Raw genomic sequence first — 24,338 nt, forward strand, 5'->3', positions numbered from 1 at the left:
AGGGAAGCGGTCGGTGGCAGCGGCACAGGGGAAGGTGAGGGGCGGGCGGGAGTGAGAGAGCGGCTCCCCTGAGAAGTGGTGGAATCTGCCGGTTGGGAGAAGCCCCCGGCATTCCTAGGTGCGCGTTGGGGCTTGCTTCCCTTCGCCCAGGCCGCGTTCTGCAAGGCTGCTGTGGGTGGTTGTCTCCAGCTGTTGGAGGTGCTGGCGGGGGGCAGAAGTCCCCATATTGCTTCTAGGGGTGAGGGGAAAAGGGGAAGGCCTTTAATTTTCCCAGCTCAGTGTCCTGCCTGCGCTAGGTCTGGTACTACGGCCTGTCCCTGCGCGCCACTCCAGGCCCCCGCCGCTTTTCGTGGTCGCCGGGCAGCTCGGGTCCTGGAGAGGTGACTTGTCGTGAAGTATCGCTGAGTTCAACCAAGGCGTTGCTTCCTTTGCTTTCAGGTTTACTCTTGTTTACCTGTGAAGCCCAAAGCAAGAGCTGTGCTTGTCACCTCTTCCTTTCAGCGTTTGTGAGAAAACTCAGAAGATGGTGAATGTTCTGAAAGGTGTGCTGGTTGAATGGTTAGTAACAGCACTTACTGTCTCTTGTTACGTCAAAGTCTACTTATTTCTTTAGAGCTGGAAATGTTCTATGTAACTTAAGAGTCTAGACCCAAAAAAAAGGAGTTATGGTGAGAAGGGGTGATGCTGAGTGAGCACATATGAGAAAAGCGAGGCCTTTGGGGGAAGGAGAGGCAGTTGTAGGTAATGCTAATTCTAAACTCCTTTTTTCTTTTCAAGATACTGTTTTCCATTTATGCTTAACCATTAGATGTACCCTCTTGTTCATTAAATTGCTTACAAATAATGTGGGGGATTTTGTGTTGCTGTTAATGAGCAGTGTGTTTCTTTACTGGCTGTAGAAGAAGGGATAATTTTTTATCCTTTCTTTTCTTTTTTTCATCAACTCCAGTCCAAATCCCAGCAAGGCTGATATGGGGCCCTGTTTGTAGTTGATTCTCAAAAAGGAACACTCTTTTAGTTTGTGAAAGTAAGCTTTCCATGTATATACAGTAAACATGACTAAGAATTGGATAACTAGTTAACCTTCAGAGTAGAAAGAAGCATCAGTCAGGATTTGTAGAATCATTGCGTAGCGTTATATAACATTTCTGCTGTACACTTGTAACTGCACTAAAGTAGAAGAACCTTGAACTGCTTGTGATCTGCCTGCATAAAACTGTGATCTTGCAATATCTGTCTTCTGAGCTGATTGGACATTAGCCAGCTGAAGTCTGGATGTCTAATGGCTATGTGTGAGCAGTTCAGAACTCTGCTATAATGAAAAGCTTGTCTACTCAAGTTTGGCTTCATGCTAGTACATTAATAAACCTCTGAAGCACAAAAAAATGCCTGCCTGCAGCTGATTATGTAAAGATGCTCAGAGCTCAGAATTCTTGAATGACAAGGCAAGAAGCTCTAAAATCTCAAGATGCTAGCAAAATGTTTTGTTTTGTATGTGTTTATTTTACACATATTTAAAGATCTGAGTGTTTTTATTCAGCTCCATGGCCATGTACCACTTAGTATTAGCATGGAACTTAATCATTCTGATAACAAATCTGTAGCATTTGTTATGCCATCAGATGTTTTCAACAGCTCCCTGGGAAACTGACTTTTGAGGTGGTTTTGCTAGCTCTTGGTTTGGTTTTGTTTGTTTTCTCCCCACCTTTGCATAAAGGTGACCTTTGATTTGGCACAAAATTTCATTCAGGGAGAAGATGCAGAATTACTATAAATCTGTCCCCTTCTTTACAGTTCAGACACAAGTTTTTTACAACCCAGTTTTTTGAGGATGTTTACAATACCAAATGGACAGGCAGTGCAAAAAACTGAACCAACCCACTTCTGAATGTGTAAATAATGAAAATAAGATAGTGAAATGTTGTGCAGGTATTTTTCCATGTTGGTGCTTTTCTGAAAGCACCATATCAAGGATTGTAATCTTCAAGTACTGTAATGAGATAAGTGTCTCTGCTGTGACACATAAACCTATTGGTAGTGAGTACAGCTCTCTATGCTGATTGTGTGAAAACCAGTCTCTGGATATTGCCTAGCTAGGACAAAAGCCAGTACTACTGATGTCAGTCACTGAAGTACAGCAGAATGAAACAAGCAAAAATTAAACCTCCTTGCACCCATCCAAAGGGGCATGTAGCAGAATGCTGAGAATCACGTACTTCTGGTATCTGATTTTTGTCAGTTCTTTGGTTTCTCTTCTTAAATACCAGAGTACATAAATATCTCTTCTAAAGCGGATATAGCTTGCTAACTTTCCCATTCTCCTTTCCTCAAAATTACCTTCTACTTTGAAAACTCATCTTACTCTAGTCATGCTTCTACAGGTTTGAGGCTAATGTTAAAGGTTGTTTTTTGAATTACACCATATATACTTTTAGGTAAGGGAGAATTAGTCCTTATATTGTGCTTAAAAGGAAGGATTTGAAGAGGATTTCTTTACAGATTTTTATGTTCTTAAAAATGCTTTTTAAGAATTACTGTGTTGCCAAAACAACTATGTTCATAATTTTGAAGTGTCCAGAGCTACCCGATTCCAATTTCTTGTATTTCTTGCACATATTATTCACCACTTGTTGCATTCAAATACTAAGTTTTACCAAAGAACATGCTTTTCCTGGTTTGTAAAAAAGAGTATCAGAATGATATTGCCCGAACGCGTCAAAATTTCAGTGGATCAAGGAACCACTTTAACTAGCTGCTTAGTATAATGGAGCTGTTTCAGTTACCTGCAATATCCATACTTCCAAAATGTTTTCTTCTAAACTTGTAAATTTAACTTAGGAGGTAACATCATAAAAAAGACTGTTTGGTCACTATTTGATAAATGTACAATTCATACATACATTACTATTTTTTCTCTGTGCTGTACCACTTTGAGTGGGATCAGTGTTCACTTGGGTTTTGTTTGTTCTTAAACAAAAATATGCTTTAAGAAAACATGGTTTTATGGTTCTATTACTGAAGATAAAAATACAAGCTCAGACTTGCCTTATTTAAGTGTTGTTTTGGTTTGTTGTTGGTTGGTTGGTTTTGGGTTTGTTTTTTTTAAGCTACTTAAACATCAGCATAGGGATGCTGTCTGCTAATCAAGCAGCATGTTCTCATTTGACTTTATCTGTTTAAAGTAACCCAAGTATTTACTATTGTGAAATAAACAACTTCTTCAAAGGCTTCATGAAGTTGTAAGCAACTCTTGAAATTAATACTGATTTCCCATCAAACTTTGGCAGTGTTTTCAAATGGTGGTTTTTCTGTTGGTTTTGAGCTCTATCTTACTACCGTGAGGTGGGATCTGACTTGTGTTTGTCTCTACAGCGACCCAGCAATGAAGCAGTTTCTGCTCTACTTGGATGAGTCAAATGCATTGGGAAAGAAGTTCATCATACAGGACCTGGATGAAACTCACGTCTTTGTATTAGCTGAGTTGGTTAACTTCCTCCAGGAGAGAGTGGGCGAGTTAATGGACCAGAACTCTTTTCCTGTTACTCAGAAGTAGAAAGACTAGAGAAATGAGATTACTGCAAGTTTTGGAATAGTGAATTTCAATAGCTTGGATTGTTACTGTTTTAATAAATACACTGTGGTTACTAAGTTTCACATGGGAGTGGGTACTCTAGAAAATGGATCATTTTCATAGACATACTCTTGAATTGTATTTATAAGTTTGAAAAAATCATGATATCTTTATTAAAATCCTTAAAATCATAAACTTGAGAACTTGACTAGAGAATTTTTGATTCATGCTCTCTGTTTTTTCCATTTTTTTTTTTTTTTATTTGCAAGGTGGTATGACCCAAAAGTTAGTGTTTCTGTACTGGAATGCTATAAGAACACCCCTGACATGTTATGTTCTTGTGGAATTGATAAAATTTGATTACAGTGTGACTGAAATAATTTAAAGAATGTCTGTTAAAGTATACTCTATGCTTGATGGAACATCTCCATAAGATGGAGGCATGGTCAGATAGTGCTTTAGCTTAGTAGGGTTTATACACAAAATTAAAGTTGGTGAAAGCTGTTTGTTTTGTTGTTTTTTTGTTTTGTGTCCCGTCCCCCCCCCCCCCCCAACATTTTGTAAATGCCCCATGCTACTTGTCTACTTCTACTTGAGGCTACGCTTTCTGTTTTCTTCTGGGTTTGGAGAGTGGTGGTGGGACTTTAGGAGTTTAGAGGGGAATGGGGCATATGAGGAGGTAGAGACAAAAAAAAAAAACCATTAATCCAGATCATCGCATTTTAATTTTAAACCGATTACTTGCATATCAACAATAGCAAATTAAAGGGGTAAAACAAATGGGAGAATGGGAGACCAATCCTTTAGATATAATTGCTTCTAGTTTTGCACTGAAGCTGATACTTAGTCACAATAGCCTATGTGATCAGGAAGGGGAAATAAAGACTTGTTTGGTCTACCTGTGAAGAAAGCTGGGTTTGATTTTTTTATTTTTTAATTTATTTTATTTTATTTTTTCTGGTGGTGTCGGGTTTTTGTTGTATGTGGGTTTTTTAATTCAGTTTAGTTCTGCATTCCCTATTGCACTTTACTGTGAGAAAGCCATATATTTTCATAGTTTTTTTGATTTGTTTGTTGTTTCTTTTTTCTTTTGTTTTATGCTGTATTTGTACCTTACTATCCCAGACCCTGGCTTATTTAGTAAGTTGGCTAGTGTATGATGATAAAACCTGTGAAGATTTCTGTCTACAAATATGGCAGATGCAGATTACAGAAACAAGCAGAATAACACATACTACCTTTTCTCAGCCTACTTCCTACTCAAAATAGTCAAATTTATTCAATCTTTAAGTAATCTTTTACAAATGCAAGACTTCTACAATATTACTTCAAATGGAAGCTTGGTTTTCAGAGCTGCTCATCAGATGCCATGTTTTTATTTTTTGGGGGAAAACAAGTGTAAATAGAAAGGCTTTTATAAGGAGCAGGGTTTTCTACCGACTCTCAGACCATTTCTTTTTTTTCCCTTGTTCAGTGGATATCAGATTAGTTTGTGGGTTTGGTTTGTTGGTTGTTCTTGTTGTTTGGGGTTTTTATTTTCTTTTCCCCAGTAATAGGAAAGTTTCAGGAGAAAGTTTCATTAGATGTTCTTCATCAAAAAGCTATCCAAAGTTCTGCTGAATTGCATATATTCAAGCTCATGGAGTTGAGCAAATAGCCCTGTAGAATTTAGCTTCTGGTACCCGTCCTCTGACTGTATAGAACAATTGAGTTTGGTCCAAGTTGTTTCACGTCTTCCTTTTACAAGCGGAAGCTTCTTTAGTCACATAGATCAAGAACCAGCTACACATCTTCATTTGATACAAAAAGTTGAAATCTTTTAGTAATGGTGTGTTGTTTCTTATCTTTTTCTTGACATTGGTCTAACATGGACCTCTTATTTTATGGAAGATTATTGGATACTTATTTAATTGACGCATAATCAGTAATCTTTACATGGCATGATAGCTTCATGCAATTTATTATTCATTATCCTTTCTTTGGGATCTTATTTTATTTTCCATCCAGATTTTGATGAAAGGTAATTGATCCTTCCCTCTCTTTTCAAATGGCAGTATTTGAAAAGTTGTGTTAGAATTATGCCTGGGCAACTTACCTCTATTTAGTATTTCTAGTGCTACACTTCTATTGTGATTTTCCTTTTAAATCTATGATAGATTTCTTGCAGTTCTTATCTTTTTCTCCTAGTTAATTGTGCTTAATTAGACTTCGATCCCTCCTGCAACCTAACCAGGCCTAACTGATTCTAAGATGGAAGGATAAACAAAAGATAAAAGAAGCAAATTGGTATCACCTTATGGGGTCTAAGGAGCTGAGTTCTTTGTAGCTTGTGTTTTAGTTTTGGTTTTTTGTTTGTTGTGGGTTTTTTTTGAAAGTATATAATCCTGGACCTTGCATGCTTTATGCTTTTTAAATTACATACATATGTGTGTGTGTGTGTGTATATATATGTGTATGTATATGTGTATTTCCCAGATGGGAGAAAAGTAGATAGTAGCTTTAAAAATGTCAAGACACTCTGAGATAGTTAACATTTACACTTACAGATTTTAAATGTTTTCTCTGGCTTTCATTTAGGTGTGAAATATTATTGATAAGGAGAGCTTAGAATGAAATATTGTGTTATGAGTATCTTTATTAAAGGCTGGAAGCATTTGAGAATAAAAGATTAAGGAAATCTGTTTAAATATATACATGTATCACTAATGAAGTTGGTATGGTGAGGACATCAGCTTTCACTGTATTTGGAATATTATATGTTAACGTAACATTTCTATACATAGCTAATAAGTTCAGTTTTTTGCTGTTATCTGGCACAGGGACTGTATACTTTGCTCAGGTCCTGCCTGAGCAGCAAAAAAAGAGCTTGAATGGCAGACTCCTCCTGGCATCTTGTTGAAGCAGCAGATTTTATCTTGATGGGCTTTCACTGCTATAGGTTGAGCTGGTGCTTCGCTTTTTGCTTTCAGTCCAAATTCAGAGTATCTTAACTACAGGAGGAAGAGCATGGTAGGATAATTACCTAAAGGACGCTTATTTTAACTTTATTTCTTATTTGGTATTTAACGTACATCTGAAAAGGCTTTCAAGTTCACTTGTTTGTGATATAAACAGTTGCTCTTGGGTAGTTACTGTAATTTTGAACAGGCTCCAAAATGCCACTTTAATTAACACAAATAGAGAAGCTAAAGAGTAATATCTGACAGAAAGATGAGAGATTTACAGCAGGTAAGAATTTGAACACTGCAATCAAGGTATTTGTTAAATGGAAAGAGAGGGGTGGAAACTGAAAACACAGCTTCCTATTAAAATAATCAATAGTACCTAATTTTAACTGAAAATTTAACTTTTTTTGTGGGTTTTTTGTGTTTGGGTTTGGTTTTGCTTGTTTTGTTTTCTGTTTGTTCAAGCCTCAGATTATTTTTTAAGTTTGTTTATTAATGGTTTTCAAAGAAAGCTGTTTAATACGGCCATAGTGTATCACAAAAGCAAATAAGCCTAAATGCTGTCACATATTTAGATACTTTTAGAAATTGTATGATAAGCTAATTCAGAGAGTAATTTTAATGAGGGAGTTGGCAGCATGATGAAGATTACCCTGAGTTAGTCAATACAGAGAGGGATTATAATTAATTTCTTAGTCAGTTACAAATGCAAGTCCCCTTTCCTCCTTTGGAACAGCAGTTAGCCCAGGAAGAATAATTGTCCAGTCCAATAAAGGAGGAAATAACCAGCAGTCAACAGAAACAATGGATGTGGCCTCAAGAAAAAAAACTATTGAAAGAAAATAGAGAATGCTTCAGGGAATTGCACCATTTTAGCTGAGAGAAACCAGATTGAGTGGACTTGACTTTGTAGCTAACCTACTCGTGTTTCATGAAAAGGCAGGCACCTAAATCCATTAGGAATGTAGAATGATAGAATAGTTTTGTTTATTTGTTTAGAAATTTAATGTGCTTATAATGATAGTTTGGCTTTTGTTCTATAGCACAGTGCTGAGAGCTATAGGACTAGTGTGAGGTGCGATACAAAAGCTTCTTGAAGTGCTGTTGTACATTAAGAAATCCTATTTCACAGTCTTTCCATGACTGCAGGGTGTATTCAAAAGCATCTCTTCCATTCTATTTTTTTTTCTTTTTTTTTAACATGGCATAACAACAGGTTTGCCTATTTATTCTTACTCAAGTTACCTCTGCAGGGCCATCTCAAGTATTCAGTAACAAACTAGAGAACATGTATTTTATGCATTAACAGGATTGTTTACTGTGAATTTAAGATAATGGTATCTCATTGTGTTGTTAAAATTACTTATCTTAATCTTTTAACACCATAAAAGTGTCCAATTTTAGTCGCCCCCTAGGTTGAGCTTGCAAAAGTAGGGCTGTAAAAACCATATATAAAAAATGTTATATATATAATTTGTATATTTTATATATTATTTATCTATATTGTGTATATATCTCTTTCTATAAAATCAAGTCTTTAATCATATAAACCAACACAGGTTGAGGGGTATGTTTTGTCTCCCAACCAGGCAGTAGGCCACTGAAGAAACAGTAAGATTTCATAATAAATCTTTTTCAGTTCCCAGTTCCACAGCAGATTCTGATCCTTCTGCCACATTGACTTGTTGATTATCCCACAAATGATCCCATTAAAGCTGATGGTGGTTACTGTGAAATGAGGTATTACTCAATATTTCAGAATGGGGTGTCAATGTTTGTTTTGTAATTCAGGCTTTGGCAAGTCTTACATACACTTCACAAACTTAAGGGTTCAATAAATTGGTTGAGTTCATAATGATGGAAGAATAAATTCTTCCTAAACTAAGTCATTACCTTTGGTCTTGTGATTTAACAACTAATAAGAAATTTTAAAAATAGGGTATCTGAGAGAAATATGATATGAAGCTTTTTTTTTTTTAATGAAGAATTGTGCCATACAGGTATTATTTTACCCATCTTTATTTCCTATAAAAAGATTCTCAGGACCGAAGACTGAACAGTTTGGAGACAAACCAGTAAGGGGAGCTCTTAGCAATATTTTAAACTGCTTTTTTAAAAATTGCTGCAGCATGCGCAGTGATGGGTCAGAGACTTACCTTGCTTTGGAGAATTAGTATCTTGCTCTCTGGATACACTTCTTGCTGGAGATGAACATTCCGCTTCAAAGGATCCTTTGAGAAAGGTATTTGCAGAAGGAGAATTTAGAATGTAGGATCTTTAGCTCTGAAATGTCTTAGATGTTTATTTATCCAGTGTTTTCTATCTGTGCTTTAAAATGATGTGTCTGAAGCATGGTCTTCCCTTCAGACATTACTGGTAGGTCTGTGTATTTCCACACCACTAGGCTGCTTTAGGAGTTCATCTGTATTAAGTTACATCCTTTTTTTTTTTTTTTTTTTGTGTGTGTGTGAGTGTAAACCACAGGAGGACATTATTGATACATTCAGAAGTAACTTTTATGAAGTTGGGGTTTTTTTCATCTTTATTTCCCCCTCATAAAAAATGCATGTGATTGTAGGGTACCTGTTCCTCAGAGCACATGCAACATACTGTATGGGAGACACATACAACAACTATTCAATCTTACTGTATCTCAGTCTGTACTGCAGATTTCTGCATCCCTATCGTGTTGCTAGTAGTACACAGAAATGAGATATAGAAAAGGTTTTCCCTCATTACTCTCAAAAGTTAATAGTTTTTACTGGCTTACACCTACATAAAGGTAAAATTCAGTATGTTCCCTAACCAACCAAACAAAAACTCCACAACACCTACCAGTTAAGTTTTAATATGAGGGAAGAAAAATCCCCTGACGTAATACCTTGGATATAATTGATTGTATTTTTGTATAGACAAAAAGTAATTTTCTCCCCTCCGTGTAGCTGTAATAAGAAGATAAGCTGCAGAATAGAAATGGACTATAAAATTCTGTCCAGTGAATAAATTTAAAAAGTGAAAACTTTAGTGTTGTTAGCTTTTAGCTTTTTGTGCTTGAGCAATTTTAGGTGTTGGTAACAACAAGAATAAGGTTCCTGGAAGAAATCTCATTTTCAAATTAATACTTTTCTTTTACCAAAAGAAAAGCAGACTCATAATACCCGTGCAGGAATGTTGTGCTCAAACACATTAAAGAAAACCCACCCAACACCAAAACTGACAGGTAATTCATTAGCCGTAAACTAGCCTCTCAGGAAAGAAATAGCATGCAAAATTTCTGAATTACTGTAGATTGAAAGAATTGGCTGTCTGAGCTGTACAGTTGCTCACTTTTCTAATACATGAAAGATGGACCCTGTTGTAAATTACAGGACATGGAGAACGATGGGTATGCTTGTAGCTCTGAAGTGACTGCTTGCAGCTAAGAAACTTTTGCACATTTCTACAATGTTGGCATATCTGGTATACTATCAGTAGTGAGAGGTAAACATACTAAGCAAACCTCTCTAATCTGTCAGCGTTTTGTGTGTTGTGTTCTGATATTTCAAAGCTAGAGGGGTGAGATAGGATGAGAGATATGAGGTAGGAAAGAAGGGGGAGAGTATTTTATGCTTCTGACTAGCATTTCCTGTTAATTCTGAAATTGAACAAGATCACAAGGAGCATAAGGACAAAAGTGAGATAAATTGCACTCCAATTAATTTTAATTCTATATCCAAAAATGTACTTGCAATTAACTAGAGCTTAATTGGTTTATAGAAGGTCCTCTATTTATCATCAGAGCCAACATGTGAGGACTGGGAGAGCAAGTTTTCTTAATGTTATGTCTTTTTATTCTGCCTTGCTTTTGTCCTGCATGGGACCACTTTTTCCATGTGTAATGATAGTGTAGTTTTGCTTCCTTTTAATAGCTGGTTTCTCCTACACTGACGACTTTATTGGGTATATAATGTGTTTTGCATGTGTGTGGTATGTACATCATTAGATACATAGGTATTGCAGAAGCTAGAGATTCAGCAGATATGAGTAACCCTGGAATAATGGTAGTCTTCTGTGTCATCAACCAGCTTGAAACTAAGATATGGAAGAAGAGAGTCTCTCTTCAGCTGTAATATGAAGTGTGCTCCCTGCATTTGACTTTCCTTTTGGTCTAAACTGAGACTAACTATATGTTTTAATTTTGGGAAGGTTATAAAGTCAGTATAAAATTGAAGAAAAAAGAGGCTTGGCTTCTTAAGGAATATTTGAAATTGATGTTGTCAAGCACAGCCATGGTGAGGTCAGTGTGATAAAGAACTGAGACAGCTTTTTGCTGCTGGCCAGGTTGCCATTTGGGCAAAGGCAGATGCAAACAGCCTTTGAGAGGAGCTGGAGAGGAGGGATGAGGAGTGGGCAAAGCTAAACACCTGAAATGAGCTGTGAGGAGGACGAGGGAACCTGAGGTCTTGGAACTAGTATATCTTTCCCCTTGTGGGTTTGAGTAGCTTTATCTGTCTATCTACCTACCTATTTATTTATTTATTTTTAAGCCATTTTGCCTGTTTAGCCTGAGCCAGAAGGAGCTGTGGGGTGTGGGAAGGAGGGATTCTGTGGCTGTGTATATTTCACAAGGTAGTTCCTGAAGTTGTTTGCCACAACTATGAAAAGAAACTAGACCAAGCTGAAACCGCCTTTTCAATGCGCAGTTATTCTTCTAGCTCCTTTTTACTTTGTTAAAGTTGCTAACTACAAGAAGCAATCCGCTATGCCTCTCAATTTGAAACAGTGAAGGAGGCTTTCAGGTAGTGCAATTTTTTGTTATCATTATAGTTGCATAAAGATCATGACCAAAACAAATCATAGAAACAAGGAAAGAAGATTGATAAAAATGGCCTAAGTTTAAGACTAGTGGTCAGGCATTGGCAATACTTCATCCTTGCTCAAGCCTGAGATTAATCACTTCTACCAATGTTTTAGTTTCTACTAGTCAGGAGGCTCGCCTTGAGAATCAGAAGTTGGATATGCTGGAAACTTGCCACTCTTGGGTCGAGGGAATGTCAAAGTCTGGATTTTTCAGTCTCAAAAACTGCTACACTCAAAACACGACTGGTACTTTTCTCCTTTATCCTGGCACCCAGTATGTAATGATGACAGTTGTACACATCTGTGACCACATGCAGTAATGCAGTATCATGTACAGTGAAAAGGGTGATGTATAGATTTCTTTTCTTTTAAAAGTAAAGGGTGATGTATAGATTCATTTTTCTTTTAAAAGTATGAAAATAAAAATAAGAGAAATGTGAGAACTTCTATGTGCACTATTAAGTATTGAATGAAATTTATTCCAAGTATAATCTCTGGTGCCAAGTGATTGATCTTTTTTAATGATGCAGGCATTTAAACATATGTAAATTCTGTAGCAAGTGTTGAGAACATAGACAAAATGCCAAGCCATTAGTTCAAATTTCCTCCAGATGTTGGTAAGAAAGTCATTAAAAAGTAATAAATATACAAAGCAAATATTAGCAAAGTTCAAGCAAACATGAACTTATTACCAAATGCAGCAAACTTACTATTCAGAGTTGTTCTGCTGCTTTCTGAGACCTGATCATATGTGATACTGAGCACTGCATTTAACAGTACTATTCTTACTTCTGCCTTACTGCTAGAGCTGTGAAAAGTAATTCTCTCTGAGAAGGGTAGATGTTAGCAACATTGTTCTGGTGAGACTATCTCACCACTTAAAGTATAGTTCACCTTTAAGATTATAAGAAAAAAGGGAAGAAATACTTAGTAAAGGTGACAAAGTCAATGAATAATTTCCATGTTTGGCACATCAGTTATCTTACAAATGTTGAATTTCTATTCAGCTTAGTGTATCTTGTCCAATTTTCCCGTTTACCCAATTGCTTCTGTTCTTATCTGCAAGATATTTTTCAAATCCTTCTGTGCCATTTACACCAGATGGATAACTTTGAGCTTGCCCTTACTGTTCTCCTTGAATACAAGTACAGGATCTTTTTGTATATGCTAGGTTTGGCAGACTTAATTAAAAAAGAAAAAAAAAACCCACAACAAAACCAACCCAAAACTGCTGTTGCTTTTAATTTGTCAGTTTTCAGTATCCTGGGATGATATCTGTAATGTCCAGGTTACATTAAGCTCCTTGAAGGGAGGAAGGTGGGGTGGAATATATGTGGAAGGTTGGAGCTGCTTACACAACAAAAAATGAGACAGGAGGAAGCTGGATTGAACAGCCAGTTGAATGGAGGGTTTGGTTAATCTCTCAATTACTGAGGAAATCCTTGCTCTTTTGGGGAATCCACCCAGGCAAGCAGACTTGTTTCTCTTTTTCTAATGCATTCTTCTGTGGTGGAGGAAAATTGCAAGGTTAGGTACATCAAAAGGAAAATGCCTTTTGGAATCAGTTAAGCCTCTAGAGCTAACAAAACTGAGTTAAGTTTGCATATGAAAAAAAGTATGAGTGAGTAGATTTGCATGTGAAAAAAGTGAGCAAGTTTGCATGCAAAACTCTCCAGTGCATTAAAAGTGGGATAGTCATTCATGCTGGAAGTCCAAATAGAGGTAAAAGAGGAAGACAGAACAATGGAGACATCTACAAGAACACACGAGACAGTTAAGTATCTATTCTAGTTTAGGTCCTTTGAGGTAGCATTCCGCAAGGTGAAGTGTTCTTTGCCTTTTCTTACAACACATAAAGACAACTTAAATTTCTTCTTTTTCTTTTATTTTAGGGTATTTTGGTATTTCTCAGCTTCGCTTTTTTTGCTGAAGGATTGAAAAAACTGGAGTGAAATAATGACATAAAGGGGACAGTCTTTGGTTCCTTAAGGAATGAATTTGGTTCCTTAAGGAATGGAATTAACCATTTATAGAAATGGACAGATATTGGAGTACAGCTGGGTAAGATGTAAAAGCATAGGCCTGGTCATGATTGAAATGAGCAGAGCTTATTTCCTTCTGAAAAGGCACCTGTCTTATTGCCTTTGACCTTAAATTCACAATATTCCAATAGTAAACATGAATTTACAGAATTTTCTGTACAGTTTCTTGACAGAACTTTTATTATCCAGTCAAGCTGGCAAGGTATCTAAACTTTCCTTTACATCAGTAATACCAAGAAGTTAAAAAAATAAAGGGGGTGGGGGTGGTGTGGTGTTAGGCTTCATAATAAAATTAACAATGTTGCATGTTTGATAACACAATTTTACGTTAATGCCTCTATTCATTTGTACTGCTGAAGTTGCATTAAATGTTGCAGTTGGACTATTGAAATGTTTCTGCTGTTAGCTCCATAACATAATGAACTGGTGCTTTAGGTCAAGTTGATTACACTGGAGGAAGGGATGGAGTAGACTAGTGAAGGAAGACATTCTCCCCCCGCTTTGAGATTTCTGTGGTTTGCATGTATCTTTAAATATACTTTGGAATGTGAATTCAGTGGCTTTTAAAATGTTTGATTATCCTAGAGATGTATCTTTAAGTCACAGAAAAGTATAAAATAGTAGTAACACAAAACTGATGCAGAACAGTAGTGGTATTTTTCTAAGTGTGGTCTGCCTTTGCATTTACAGAGCACCAGTGTCCTGTAGGAAAGTTAAAAGAGCATGTGCTGTTTCTGTAAATAACAGAGGTTTTGACTTACGTTTTCACTTTGAAAAATTAGGCCTTGTCTTAACTGCAAGGATACTCCTGGGTTCCAGTCACTCAGATCATGGACTTGATCTGAGATTGTTGTTGCTTCCTTTCTGCACATGTATGTAGTCTGTCCCTGATTTGGAATTGGGTCTTGCTGATTCACAGATACAAATGAAAAATTGCTCTTCTGTTGCAAGGTTTAACATAGCTATAGGCTTTGTTTTATGTATAGCCTATTAACATAGGCTATGTTTAACATAGCCTAAAGTATCTGGTTCTAGTTCCTCAGAATCTTATGTGACTTCTATGTGAATTTGTTTTGGTTTTTTTTTTGAAAATTATGTGTGATGTTGATAGCTGAAGCAATGATAAAAGAGTCCATCTTCCTGTGTATTTTCCTTTAGTCCTCAACATGTCATAGGGTGCAGAACAGGTAGGACTCCTGCACGGTATAACTCAGAGTCAGGATCACAATTTGTAGAGGCTGGTGAACAACTACCATACAGTTTTCTCTTGTGACTAGGAAGGCAGCTATAGGCAACTTCTAACACAGCTGAGAGGAGGGACTACTAGTCAACACTGTTACACTCTTAGCTAATGCGCTGGGGTGGAGAGGACAGGATTACAAAGGGGGTTAAAGCTGCAGCTTTTTGGGAAATTTACTCTTATGTTTTTCTGTTTTACTACCTGAACTTCTTATGGCCTGTAAATTGGGAATTGATCCAAGGCACACATGGCTTAAGTTAAACACAAGAACTGAGTGATACAGTGGTTTTAGCTGGTTTAGCTCCTCAAAATTTTCTACTGAAGAAGTAATCCCCATATAATAGATGTAAGCCTGCCAGTAAGGGTGGTGGTTGTCTTTTGCAGATATTCAGGAACCCTGGTCTTCAGAGCTCACCAGTTGATAACTATTGTAATGCACCCAGAAATGGAGCCCGAACTCACTGATGACTTCTTATTGCACTTCAGCGATAGGACTATTATTCTACCTTTAAGAGATGCCTGAGGGTTTAGCGTCTATGTAATGCAACTGAAAATCCTCTATGAAAAAAGCAACTTTTTCCTAAATGAGAATTATATTAGCAGTTGAAATCCATACCTAGATCTAACACATTATCTCAGGCTTCAGTCTTCCAGATTTTCACAGATGTAGCTGATCCTCTGGCACAAAGTTTGGCCCATTCTTGCTATAGGCTGCAAGACAGTGTGAAAAATATTTACCTTTTTAGTTTCTGAAATGGTCAGTAAATTTGGATTACTAAAACCAGCATGGGATTGGGCCTTTTGACTTCCGGCTCCCCATATACTGTGCTCTAGGTAGCTTTTTTAGAGGTGATAGTTACAGTTTGTTCCTGGTTCCCTTGAACTGCTAAGTATTTCACACTTTCTGTGTTTAGGCATTTCGTTGCTCCTTTCTGAAGGAATGTGCATTGAATGCAATACAGAAATACCAGAATACAGCTTCAGAGTTTGTTTACCATTCAAATCCCTTTTAGCTGGGGCTCCCCTAGGTCTTGTAGTGTTGGCATTCTGAACTGCTAAGTTTGAGGATAGAGGCATTCTCTCCCATAAAACACCCCCTTGACGTGTTATTTGTAAGCATTATTTTCTGGGAGCAAAAGTTATGCTTCACATGGTCAACACGATGTTCACTAGCTGTAGCTTTCCATGGAAGCAGAAATGCGGGAATACCATGGTTTTGTTGGGAGGGGTGTGTGGTGGGACTTGGTGCACCAACGCTTCCTTCCTTCCATGTTAGCTCTGAAGGTAGGAGGGACAAGCCAGCTCTAAGCGCTTTGTTATCAAGTAACGCTCACTACCACGTACAGCCTTGGCTGTCTGCAACGCACCCCGCGATCTCCTCCTCAGAGGAAGGTAGGGGGGTTGAGGGGGGACAGGGACAGGGTGGCGGCAGCCTTGGTCCCGCCGGCTCTTTCCCCTTGCCAAGCGAGCCGTTATCTCGTCGCGTTACAGTGTCACGGCGCTGGCCTTGCAGGGGGCGCCGGGGCTCCGCGCGCGGAGGGTCTGGCGCTCATCAACCACCACCCAGCCCTCCGGTTCCCGGTGGCGCCCGGCGCTGCGGGAGACAGAACAGGGGCGGAGCCGGGCCGGGGAAGTGTGGTGGTCACGTGGCGGGGGTCACGTGGCGGGGGAGTCGGGCCCAGCTGCCGCCGCCGCCGCCGCTGCTCAGGTAGCGGTGAGAGACGGGGCCGGGACAGCCGGGAGGGGGAGGCGCGCGGGAGCGGGGAGGGAGGGAAGGAGGGAGCGAGCCCGCCCGCAGTGTGTGGGGTGCGAGTGGCCGCCGCCCGCTCCGCAACCGCACCGAGGTGAGTGCGGGCAGCGGTGGAAGGGCCGCAGGGTGGGAGCGCCGCCGGGGGCGGGATGGTCCGGGACTAGTTTGGCTTTTGTTCCTTTGGGCACCTGCTAGGCCGCTGTGCGGGAGGTTCGGGGCTCCCGGCGCGCCGCCGCGACGTGCGCGTCCGGTGCGTGCTGCGTCCTCGCTGTGGCAGTTACCCCTAACGGACACCGGCCGGGATGAGCCCCGGCGCCGTTCCTGCCCCCACCCCACCGGTCGCTTCCTTCCCTTGTACCTGCGGCTCCGGGAGCCGGGCGGCGGCGGTGTGTGTGTATGTATGTATGTATGTATGTATGTATGTATGGCCTTGGCTCCGGCATCACCTGTGACTCGCCGGCACTGCCTGTAGCGCTGCGATTTCTTTAGTGTTATTTTCTTCCCCTCTCCCTCCCCCCTTTTTTTATTACATCCCCCCACGGCCGCGCCTTTGTCGGGGAGACGGGATACGGGGCAGACGGTCAGGAAATGTGCCCGGCGATATGGTAAAATTTGCCCAGCAAGTGCAACTACTTCGCATTCTTTTGTGTTGTGTGTTCACGTCATGCGTTCAGTAAATGTCTGCGTGCGAGCATGTTCGAGCACCTTGGCTTCCTAAAGGTTTCCCCCAAACCGTGTAGGAATCGGTTACCAATATAGTACTTAAATTTGACTGAAGCGTTAAAGCATGCAATTAAAACAGCTGTATGGGGTCAGATCAAAGATTCGTCGAGTTTGGATTCCTGTTTCTGCAAGCAGTACATAGCAGATGCTTAGGAAACACCATAACAACAGGGTGAGCATGCTGTGAAGCTTTGGGAAAGCAGCCAGGTCTCCAGCAATTTGAGGTTAGGGGACTTCCTGAGTCAAATGTGATGGTTTAGTATTTAAGGGCCGTTTTTCTTCCATGCCTTAGATATATATGTGTTTTTTTTTTTAAAAAAAAAAACAAGACAAAGGCATCTTAAAGGAAATGTTTTTTTCTTTGTCTCCTTAAAAAAACGTAATTGTTGTCATAGGTAATTTCATTTTGCCAGGATGAAATTTGCCTCTCCAAGAATTACTGATTCCTGAGTAACATACTGTGTTTTAAGTAGGTAAAGGGTATTTGCAGTGAATATTTTCTACACGTATTGGAGCTGTAAATAGTAAAAGTGTTCTTTAAGGTCTGTTTTTACTAATCATCTGTGAAATTTAAGTCTTAAACCCTAAAATAACTGTTTAATAAAATGCAATCTAGTAAGTACGTGGTTAAAAGAGTAAATGTTTAACAGTAATATAATACTGACAGTTTGAGGATAATCATATGAATATGAACCACTAACATTTAGCTATTTCTATTTAAGCTTAAAGAGTTAATTTGTATAAAAAGGTTAAGTTTGTTAATAGAACAGGTTTCTCATTACATCAAGTTTCTGGTAAAATTATTTCAGTAATACCATCATAGATTTATTTTTTTTTCCATAATGGCAAAATCGTGGTGTTCCCTAGGGATGATAACTATCACTTGATCCTGCAATCCTAAATTCAAGAAACATCTTCATGCCAAGAGCTCCTAACCTGATTGCTCTTATAAGTAACATTTGCATGAGTGGGCCTCATTTTTCACAGGCAATGTGAATGTCAAGTGAAGTAGAGCTATTTCAAAACCAGCATATCCCCACACACTTCCAATGGAGTTTTATAAGAAGGTCATAATCAGTTTCTTGGGGGCTGAGAGGAGGTAGTGGGTTGGTGTGTGTGTATATAGATAGATATTTATAAGATTAAAAATAGCTTAGAAAGCTGACAACTATAACTTGTGAATGACTGTCATGGAAAGATGGTGGGGTATTTTTTTTTATACATCACATCACTGCTTCTAACAACGGACTGTGGAATTTGCTCTCACCTAATCAACAGATGTTTATTCTGAAACCCTCAACATATCTCATTATTCTATAAAAACCCTGCATAAGTTGAACTATACTGAGCTCATAATGGACAGTTCAGATTACTCAATCCATTTTCTTCAGTAAGGGATTAATACATTTCCATGGTTCTCTTGTAAACTTACACCAAGAAAGCTGTTGTAGTGCAACTTCCCTTAGCTCACTGAATCATTTTTATCATTAAAAAAAAAAAAAGATTGGTTCAGCTGAACTTTCAAACAAAAATAGTTTTGTTTATAACTAGACTCTAGAAGAAGTTATTTTATGTAATGATTAAGCATATCTATAGTACATAGCTTTTAAGCAGTACTTTTCATTAGTAGGTCTCAAAGCACCTTACAAAAGAATTCATTGTAATTATTTTCTTCTTATCTAAGGGCAATTATTGTTATCTAGTGCTCATAAAGTGATGATTGTCTACCTGTGATCCCTGTAAGAAAATCTATAAGGTCTACCAATAAAATCAGACTTTTTATTTAAATATTTTACAATTTACCCCCCCCCCCCCACCTTTGTGTGTGTACAATTTTATGTTGTAGCATTTTTATTTCATTTGATGATGCTTGAGGTCATTTCATACCGTACCTCCCATACCAATGTTGTAATCTAAGCCAGTGCTTTAAGTAGAACTGACTTTTCTTAGTGTCAGAAGAGACCTTGCTGAAGGCTTAACCAAATTCATTCAAGAGTTAGAGAATGATTCAGGACAGTGTTTGTTAAGGTGATCAAAGTAGTAATGTGGCGCACGTCTCCAGTTCAGTTACCAGGGAGCTTGACTGCTAAGAGAGTTTGTACATAATGTCTCTTGGTACCTGTCAGGAAAAAATAGAAGTATGTGTAAGTGAATGAGTGAGTTATGTGGCCAGTATTCTCATATCTTTCTGGTTTTCATTCATTTCCATCTTGCAGAGCTGTTAGAAATGGTATGGAATATCACATTTCTTTTTTTTTTTTTCTTTGACTGGAACCACCAGTTCCAGTCACCTTCGGTGTTGCATTTTTGTAATGCATCTGGTAGCAGAACAAACCTCTGATGCTAGAGGTGCGTGAAGTACACATCCTTAAATTGTTGTTTTCGAACTACCTCTATCAGTTGAGGTGCACAGATGATTGTCGCTCATTTTAGTAGTTTAGTTTATGCCTTGAGATCTTCTAATGTGTTGATGTTTTCCAAAATAGGACAGAAAGCCATTTATTTATTTCAAGACAATACATTAAAGCATTGTCATTTAGGGGTAACATAAAAGTTAGAAAATGTATAAAAGATTGATAATGGAAGAATTACAATTTGGGAACTGTATAGTATACTATATACTAAATAGAATAGGAACTGTATTCCTAGATATTGTAATGCTGTCCTGAGACATGAGTTCATATAACTTAGATCTAAGTTGTAAACTTTATTAAAGAGGATGAAGGCTTAGCTACTGTAACAAAATGTTTGCCAGCAGTCTTACAGGTATAGTCAGTGATTTCAGTTGACTCTCTGTGTACTTCAGTTAGATTGGTGTAGATTCAGATGATTTGGAAAAATGGTCCAAGAGGAAATGTTCTGAGATGGCCAGTTTCAAGGAACAGTTGTCTTGCCTATTTCTGTGTTCATTGTTTTTGTGTGACTCATGTTTTGACGCATGCTTTTGTATTTGATCCGTTATTTCTGTGTTGTGTTATTTTAAACTAATGCTTTCCTCTGCATCATTTTACAGTACTTAAAACTTTGATATCTTTAAAATGGTCTATAATAGTTCTCACTTTGTGTAATACCCATGAAAGACCTTAGTATTATTCACCTGCACATCATATCCTTGATTATATTAAAGCTGGTCTGGAGAGCCTCCCACTGGAAAGCTGGGCTCTTTGTATAGCTTGGAGGTCCCGATTAATTTGTGTTTGTTGCCTTCTGCATAGTTTCAGAGCTGGTAGAGCCAGCCATACACTTTGCAAGTACCCTAGGTTTGAATAGTCTCCAACATCCTTGTCTGGTGCAAAGTACTCTTTGTCAGGCATGTGTTTGAAGATTAACTCTTCCATTAGAATATAAAGATCTAGCATTTCTCAGTACTAATATCAATCCATTCTGTCAGTTCTTCTGCTGCTTCGTACATGTGGTGGGATAGATTCCTCTTGTTTGAGGCAAATCTTGCAGCTAATCTGATTTCTAAATAAAATCTTCGTATTTTTCATTTCACTAGTTTGAGTAATATTTGCAAGGTAAAATTTGGAAGAAGGCCAAACCCATTCACACAGCCATTTAAAGAAAGTTACTGTAAATACTTTACCAATGGTACCTGGCACCAGACAAAACAGGCAGGACCCATAAGTGTTTGACACAATATCAAAGAAAAGACTTTCTGCATGTATGTTACGAATATGATAGAAAAGCAGTGTTTTGAAGATAAGTAGCAAAGTTATTGTGAAGCAGGTTGGCTGCCCACTGTGATTATGATGCATCACAGTCTGCAGGAGGCTCTTTAGTTTGAAGAAACACCATAGCAAACAGAATTCCTAAATTGTGAGAGGGACAGAGTGCTCTCAGTTTTGTTGTGTTTTGGGTTCAGTGTCTAGTACAGTGAAAACTCTGGTCTGTTGGGCATCCAAGCATTACTTGCAATGTTATTGCTGCCTGTGCTTGATAAAGAGCAGATCTCCCTATTCTTATGAAATGCTAGAATGACTTTAGGAAATTCTTTCAGTTCTAGGGTAACTAAAAAATAAACCCTGAAAGAGCTACTTGTCTAAAATCTGGATAAAATACACAAAAAGGAGATTGACTAACACAGATCCTGTCTTGAAGATAACATAGCTGTGGATAATAGTTAATGTTGTATAAAAATACCAAAAAATGTTACTCATAAAGCTATTTAAAGTACTAAACACAACTTGAAAGGGGGAGTGAATTCAGCTACAGGAAAAGGAGGAAAAGTTATATATTTGTGGTGTCTTCCCCAGCTCTTATGAGTGATATAAGTATATTAAGAGCTGTTACTATATAAATATCTTGGCTGCCATACAAGTGCCCTACATAGTGTTTGGAAATGAGGGAATTGAAGAGTGTAGGTGTTGAACCAGCTTTAGATAGTTTACCTTCTTTTTTCCCAGGCACAAAAAAGTAGGGACTTAAGAATGGCGTGTCAGCTCAGACCAGAGCTGTTTCTACATCAATATCTTGTTTTTAACATTGAATTATATGCCTAGGGAAGAGTATCATAGGACATGCAAATAGCTGAGTGTCTGAAGGGGGGTGTTACTGGTTTCTAGCACGATGCAGTTTAGGGTTCTGAGGGCAGATGATTTGGTATTTAATCATTTGGGTTGTGATGAATTTGTGCAGTCTCTTCTTGAACCCTTAGTAGCCTTGGCATCCACAGTATCCTGTAACACAGGAAGTGCCTGTTTTTAGTTAGGCTGTTGCCAGCTTAAAAGTTACAATTCTCCGCTCCTGTAATTTTGCATGATGTACACCCCTGTTATTTTCAATTTGTAAAATTTGATATGAAACTTACTCTGGATAAAGTTGAGTACTTGATGAGTACGTATGGAATATCGGGTCTTGTGTGCAGACCCTTATTTACTGAGAAATATATAAAAAAGAACTCTTCATAAAATCTTCTCGCTTCTAATAACGTCCAGCTTGTTTATGCTTTCTATTTCTCTCAAAATGAAACCTGAGAACCACTTACAGCCAGTTTTGCTCTTAGCAGTGTATCTTTTTATAAAGACTGTGATGTTCCTGTGTATGAATTGTATCTGTAAAAACATTGTGAGTGTAAAAAGCTTGCTTTTGAAAAGTTAATTGCCAAGCTTGTGATTGTTTATTAGATTGGGGAAAGTTTTAATTGGGATTTTGGTGTGAAGTTTCTGAAGTTAAGTAGCAGAGGGCAGGTATTAGCCCCCTATTTATCATATGCTCATCCGTAAAAACCCGTAAGACATTCAGGAATGATATGGAAAGAGAACAGTGTGTCAATGAAATGGCTCTTTCCCATGGTCAATACTTGAACTTTCATTTCATCTATAAAGAAACAGTGATATTAATTAAATGTGTTTGATTTGCCTTTCCAGACTTGGATTGCTCTGGAGACTGCTAAGCATTTTTCCAATTTGATATGGAATTTTCCCTGGCTTGGATTCCTCCTTCTGTCTGTCATGTGTTAGGGTTTGATAGCAGTTCTTTAAGGATGTTTGATGCCTAAGGCAAAGGATCCTTTATGGCAGTGTGTACATGTATAATTTATTTATTTTAAATCTGTCAGATCAGAAAATGGGGCTACAGCTCCCATTGTCTGGTAACTCTTAGTGAATTTAATTAGATAAAGCAATGAACATGGTTGAATTGTAGGAGAGAGATTTAAATAAACACATTTTAATCTCATAATGACATGTCTCAAGCTGGGCATGGGGAGGTTTAGTCTGGGTATTAGGAAAAATTTCTTCACCAAAAGGTGATCAGGCATTGGAACAGGCAGCCCAGGGAAGTGGTGGAATCAGTGTTTCTGATTGAGATTGAGATGAGGCCTTTAGTGACATGGCTTAGTGGTGGTTTTGTCAGTCCTGTGGTAATGGTTGGACTTGATGATCTTAAAGGTCTTTTCCAACCTGGTTAATTCTACAATTCTGTGATTGTATGGGAAACTATGCAGTGAAAATCTGCTATCTTGCATGGATGATGAAGGGATAAAATTAAATTGGCTCATGGTGCAGGTATGCGATTTGGAACCATTTGCAGCTCTTCCAAAGTGGAGATGAAGATTTAAAAACTAGGAGAGGGACATGGTTCTTCTAAAGATACTTATAGCTAGCCCTGTTATCAATTATAATAGACGATGAGCAAGAATTAGTCTGTTTCAACAATAAAAAGTTTAGTGCAGCAACAGACTTATATTAAGAGCAAACGGAAATCATAGGATTAAGTGTTTAAGTCCTTTTCCTCTGAGTTATAGACCTTTCAGGGGTGGATTCCTTGCAGATTTTGCCAGCCTGCTGAGAAGACCTTCTCTCTTCTTTTATACCAGCAGAATAGCCCTGGGGAACAGATCTTAAATCTGAACTCCGTTCACTGGACCTTTAGTAAGACTGAGGAAAGTATACTATGTAAGAAAGTACAATTTGAGCTCAATACTAGTGTGAAGAGTATGCCTGTGTAGTTTTAGAGCCTCCCTTGTATTTCTACTTAAGTACTTCTTGTTATTAGTAGAGGAATTGGAAATGTCTCTTTCTTCTAAGGATTTAAATGGGAGACCACTAGGTTAGGGAGTGATATAGCTTGGGAGATGAGGAAGATGATTATATGGAAAATTCTTATAATAGTTTCATTTTCAGTTCTGTGTTGGTGGGGTTTGCAGTCATTACTCATACAGAGAGCAGATGACCTGAATGGTGGTTTTTCTGGGCTGAATGACCTGTAATGCCGAAAGATTTCATAAAAGATAGTGTCCTATTTTCACAAGATGCGGCAGGAAGGTCTTTTGTCACTGTCATAGAGGTTATATTCCAAAGGTTGGGTACTTACTTAATTCAGTCTCTCCCTTCCCCCTTTGGAGTTTGGTTTAAATACTTCTGGTGTGAGGAAGCTTCTAGTTGGTTTGGAGAGAAAATATTTGTGTTTCAATTGTCTAGTGCTGTGGTGCCAGAATGAGCTTTTGCTGATTTTAAAATAACATTGCTTATTGAGACTCCAGAAATGCTGGGAAACTTTTTTCCCCAGTTTGGATTTGAATGTGTCCTCTGTTGTCCAAAGATGAGCACAAAAATCAACAAATGTCCAGCATTTGCTTTATGTTGGGCAGAGAATGAAAAAATCTAAGACAATCAAATGAGCTTTGCATAGCAAATGATAAAATGTTTTTTATAGTGTCTCCAGAAGTAGATCTGCTACTAGTTGCCCATTTTTGGTTAAGGAAGGTATAGTGGGACGGATGTGT

General features: G+C 38.2%; 2 protein-coding genes across 7 annotated transcripts in view; both read left to right on the plus strand.

The window, feature by feature from the left end:
* The first annotated feature begins 1 nt into the window (after window position 1).
* Window positions 2-3,774, plus strand: GTF2H5 (general transcription factor IIH subunit 5). Of its 2 annotated transcripts, none has more exons than XM_061471629.1 (3): window positions 2-118; window positions 439-558; window positions 3,373-3,774. In XM_061471629.1, exons 2-3 carry the CDS (start codon window positions 524-526, stop codon window positions 3,551-3,553), a joined length of 216 nt encoding a protein of 71 aa, XP_061327613.1. In that variant the 5' UTR covers window positions 2-118; window positions 439-523; the 3' UTR covers window positions 3,554-3,774. The 2 variants fall into 2 exon arrangements, with proteins under 2 accessions (XP_061327613.1, XP_061327614.1); XM_061471630.1 differs by lacking the exon at window positions 2-118 and adding an exon at window positions 146-238.
* Window positions 3,775-15,723: 11,949 nt separating this feature from the next.
* The window catches only part of TULP4 (TUB like protein 4), a 158,766-nt gene continuing 150,151 nt past the window's right edge, over window positions 15,724-24,338 (plus strand). For 2 of the 5 annotated variants that reach the window (XR_009746614.1, XM_061471631.1), the window contains exon 1: window positions 15,724-16,029. The gene's annotated coding sequence lies outside the window, so the exon portion shown is untranslated. Of the gene's footprint in view, window positions 16,030-16,280; window positions 16,352-16,450; window positions 16,482-24,338 lie in introns of those variants that run through there. The other 3 variants (XM_061471638.1, XM_061471633.1, XM_061471639.1) reach the window with 3 other exon arrangements.

The sequence above is a fragment of the Pezoporus flaviventris genome, unplaced genomic scaffold (assembly GCF_033815535.1).
Source record: "Pezoporus flaviventris isolate CSIRO_AGI_PZ_B2104156 unplaced genomic scaffold, CSIRO_AGI_Pfla_v1 ptg000066l, whole genome shotgun sequence".
In the NCBI taxonomy this organism is placed as follows: domain Eukaryota; kingdom Metazoa; phylum Chordata; class Aves; order Psittaciformes; family Psittacidae; genus Pezoporus; species Pezoporus flaviventris.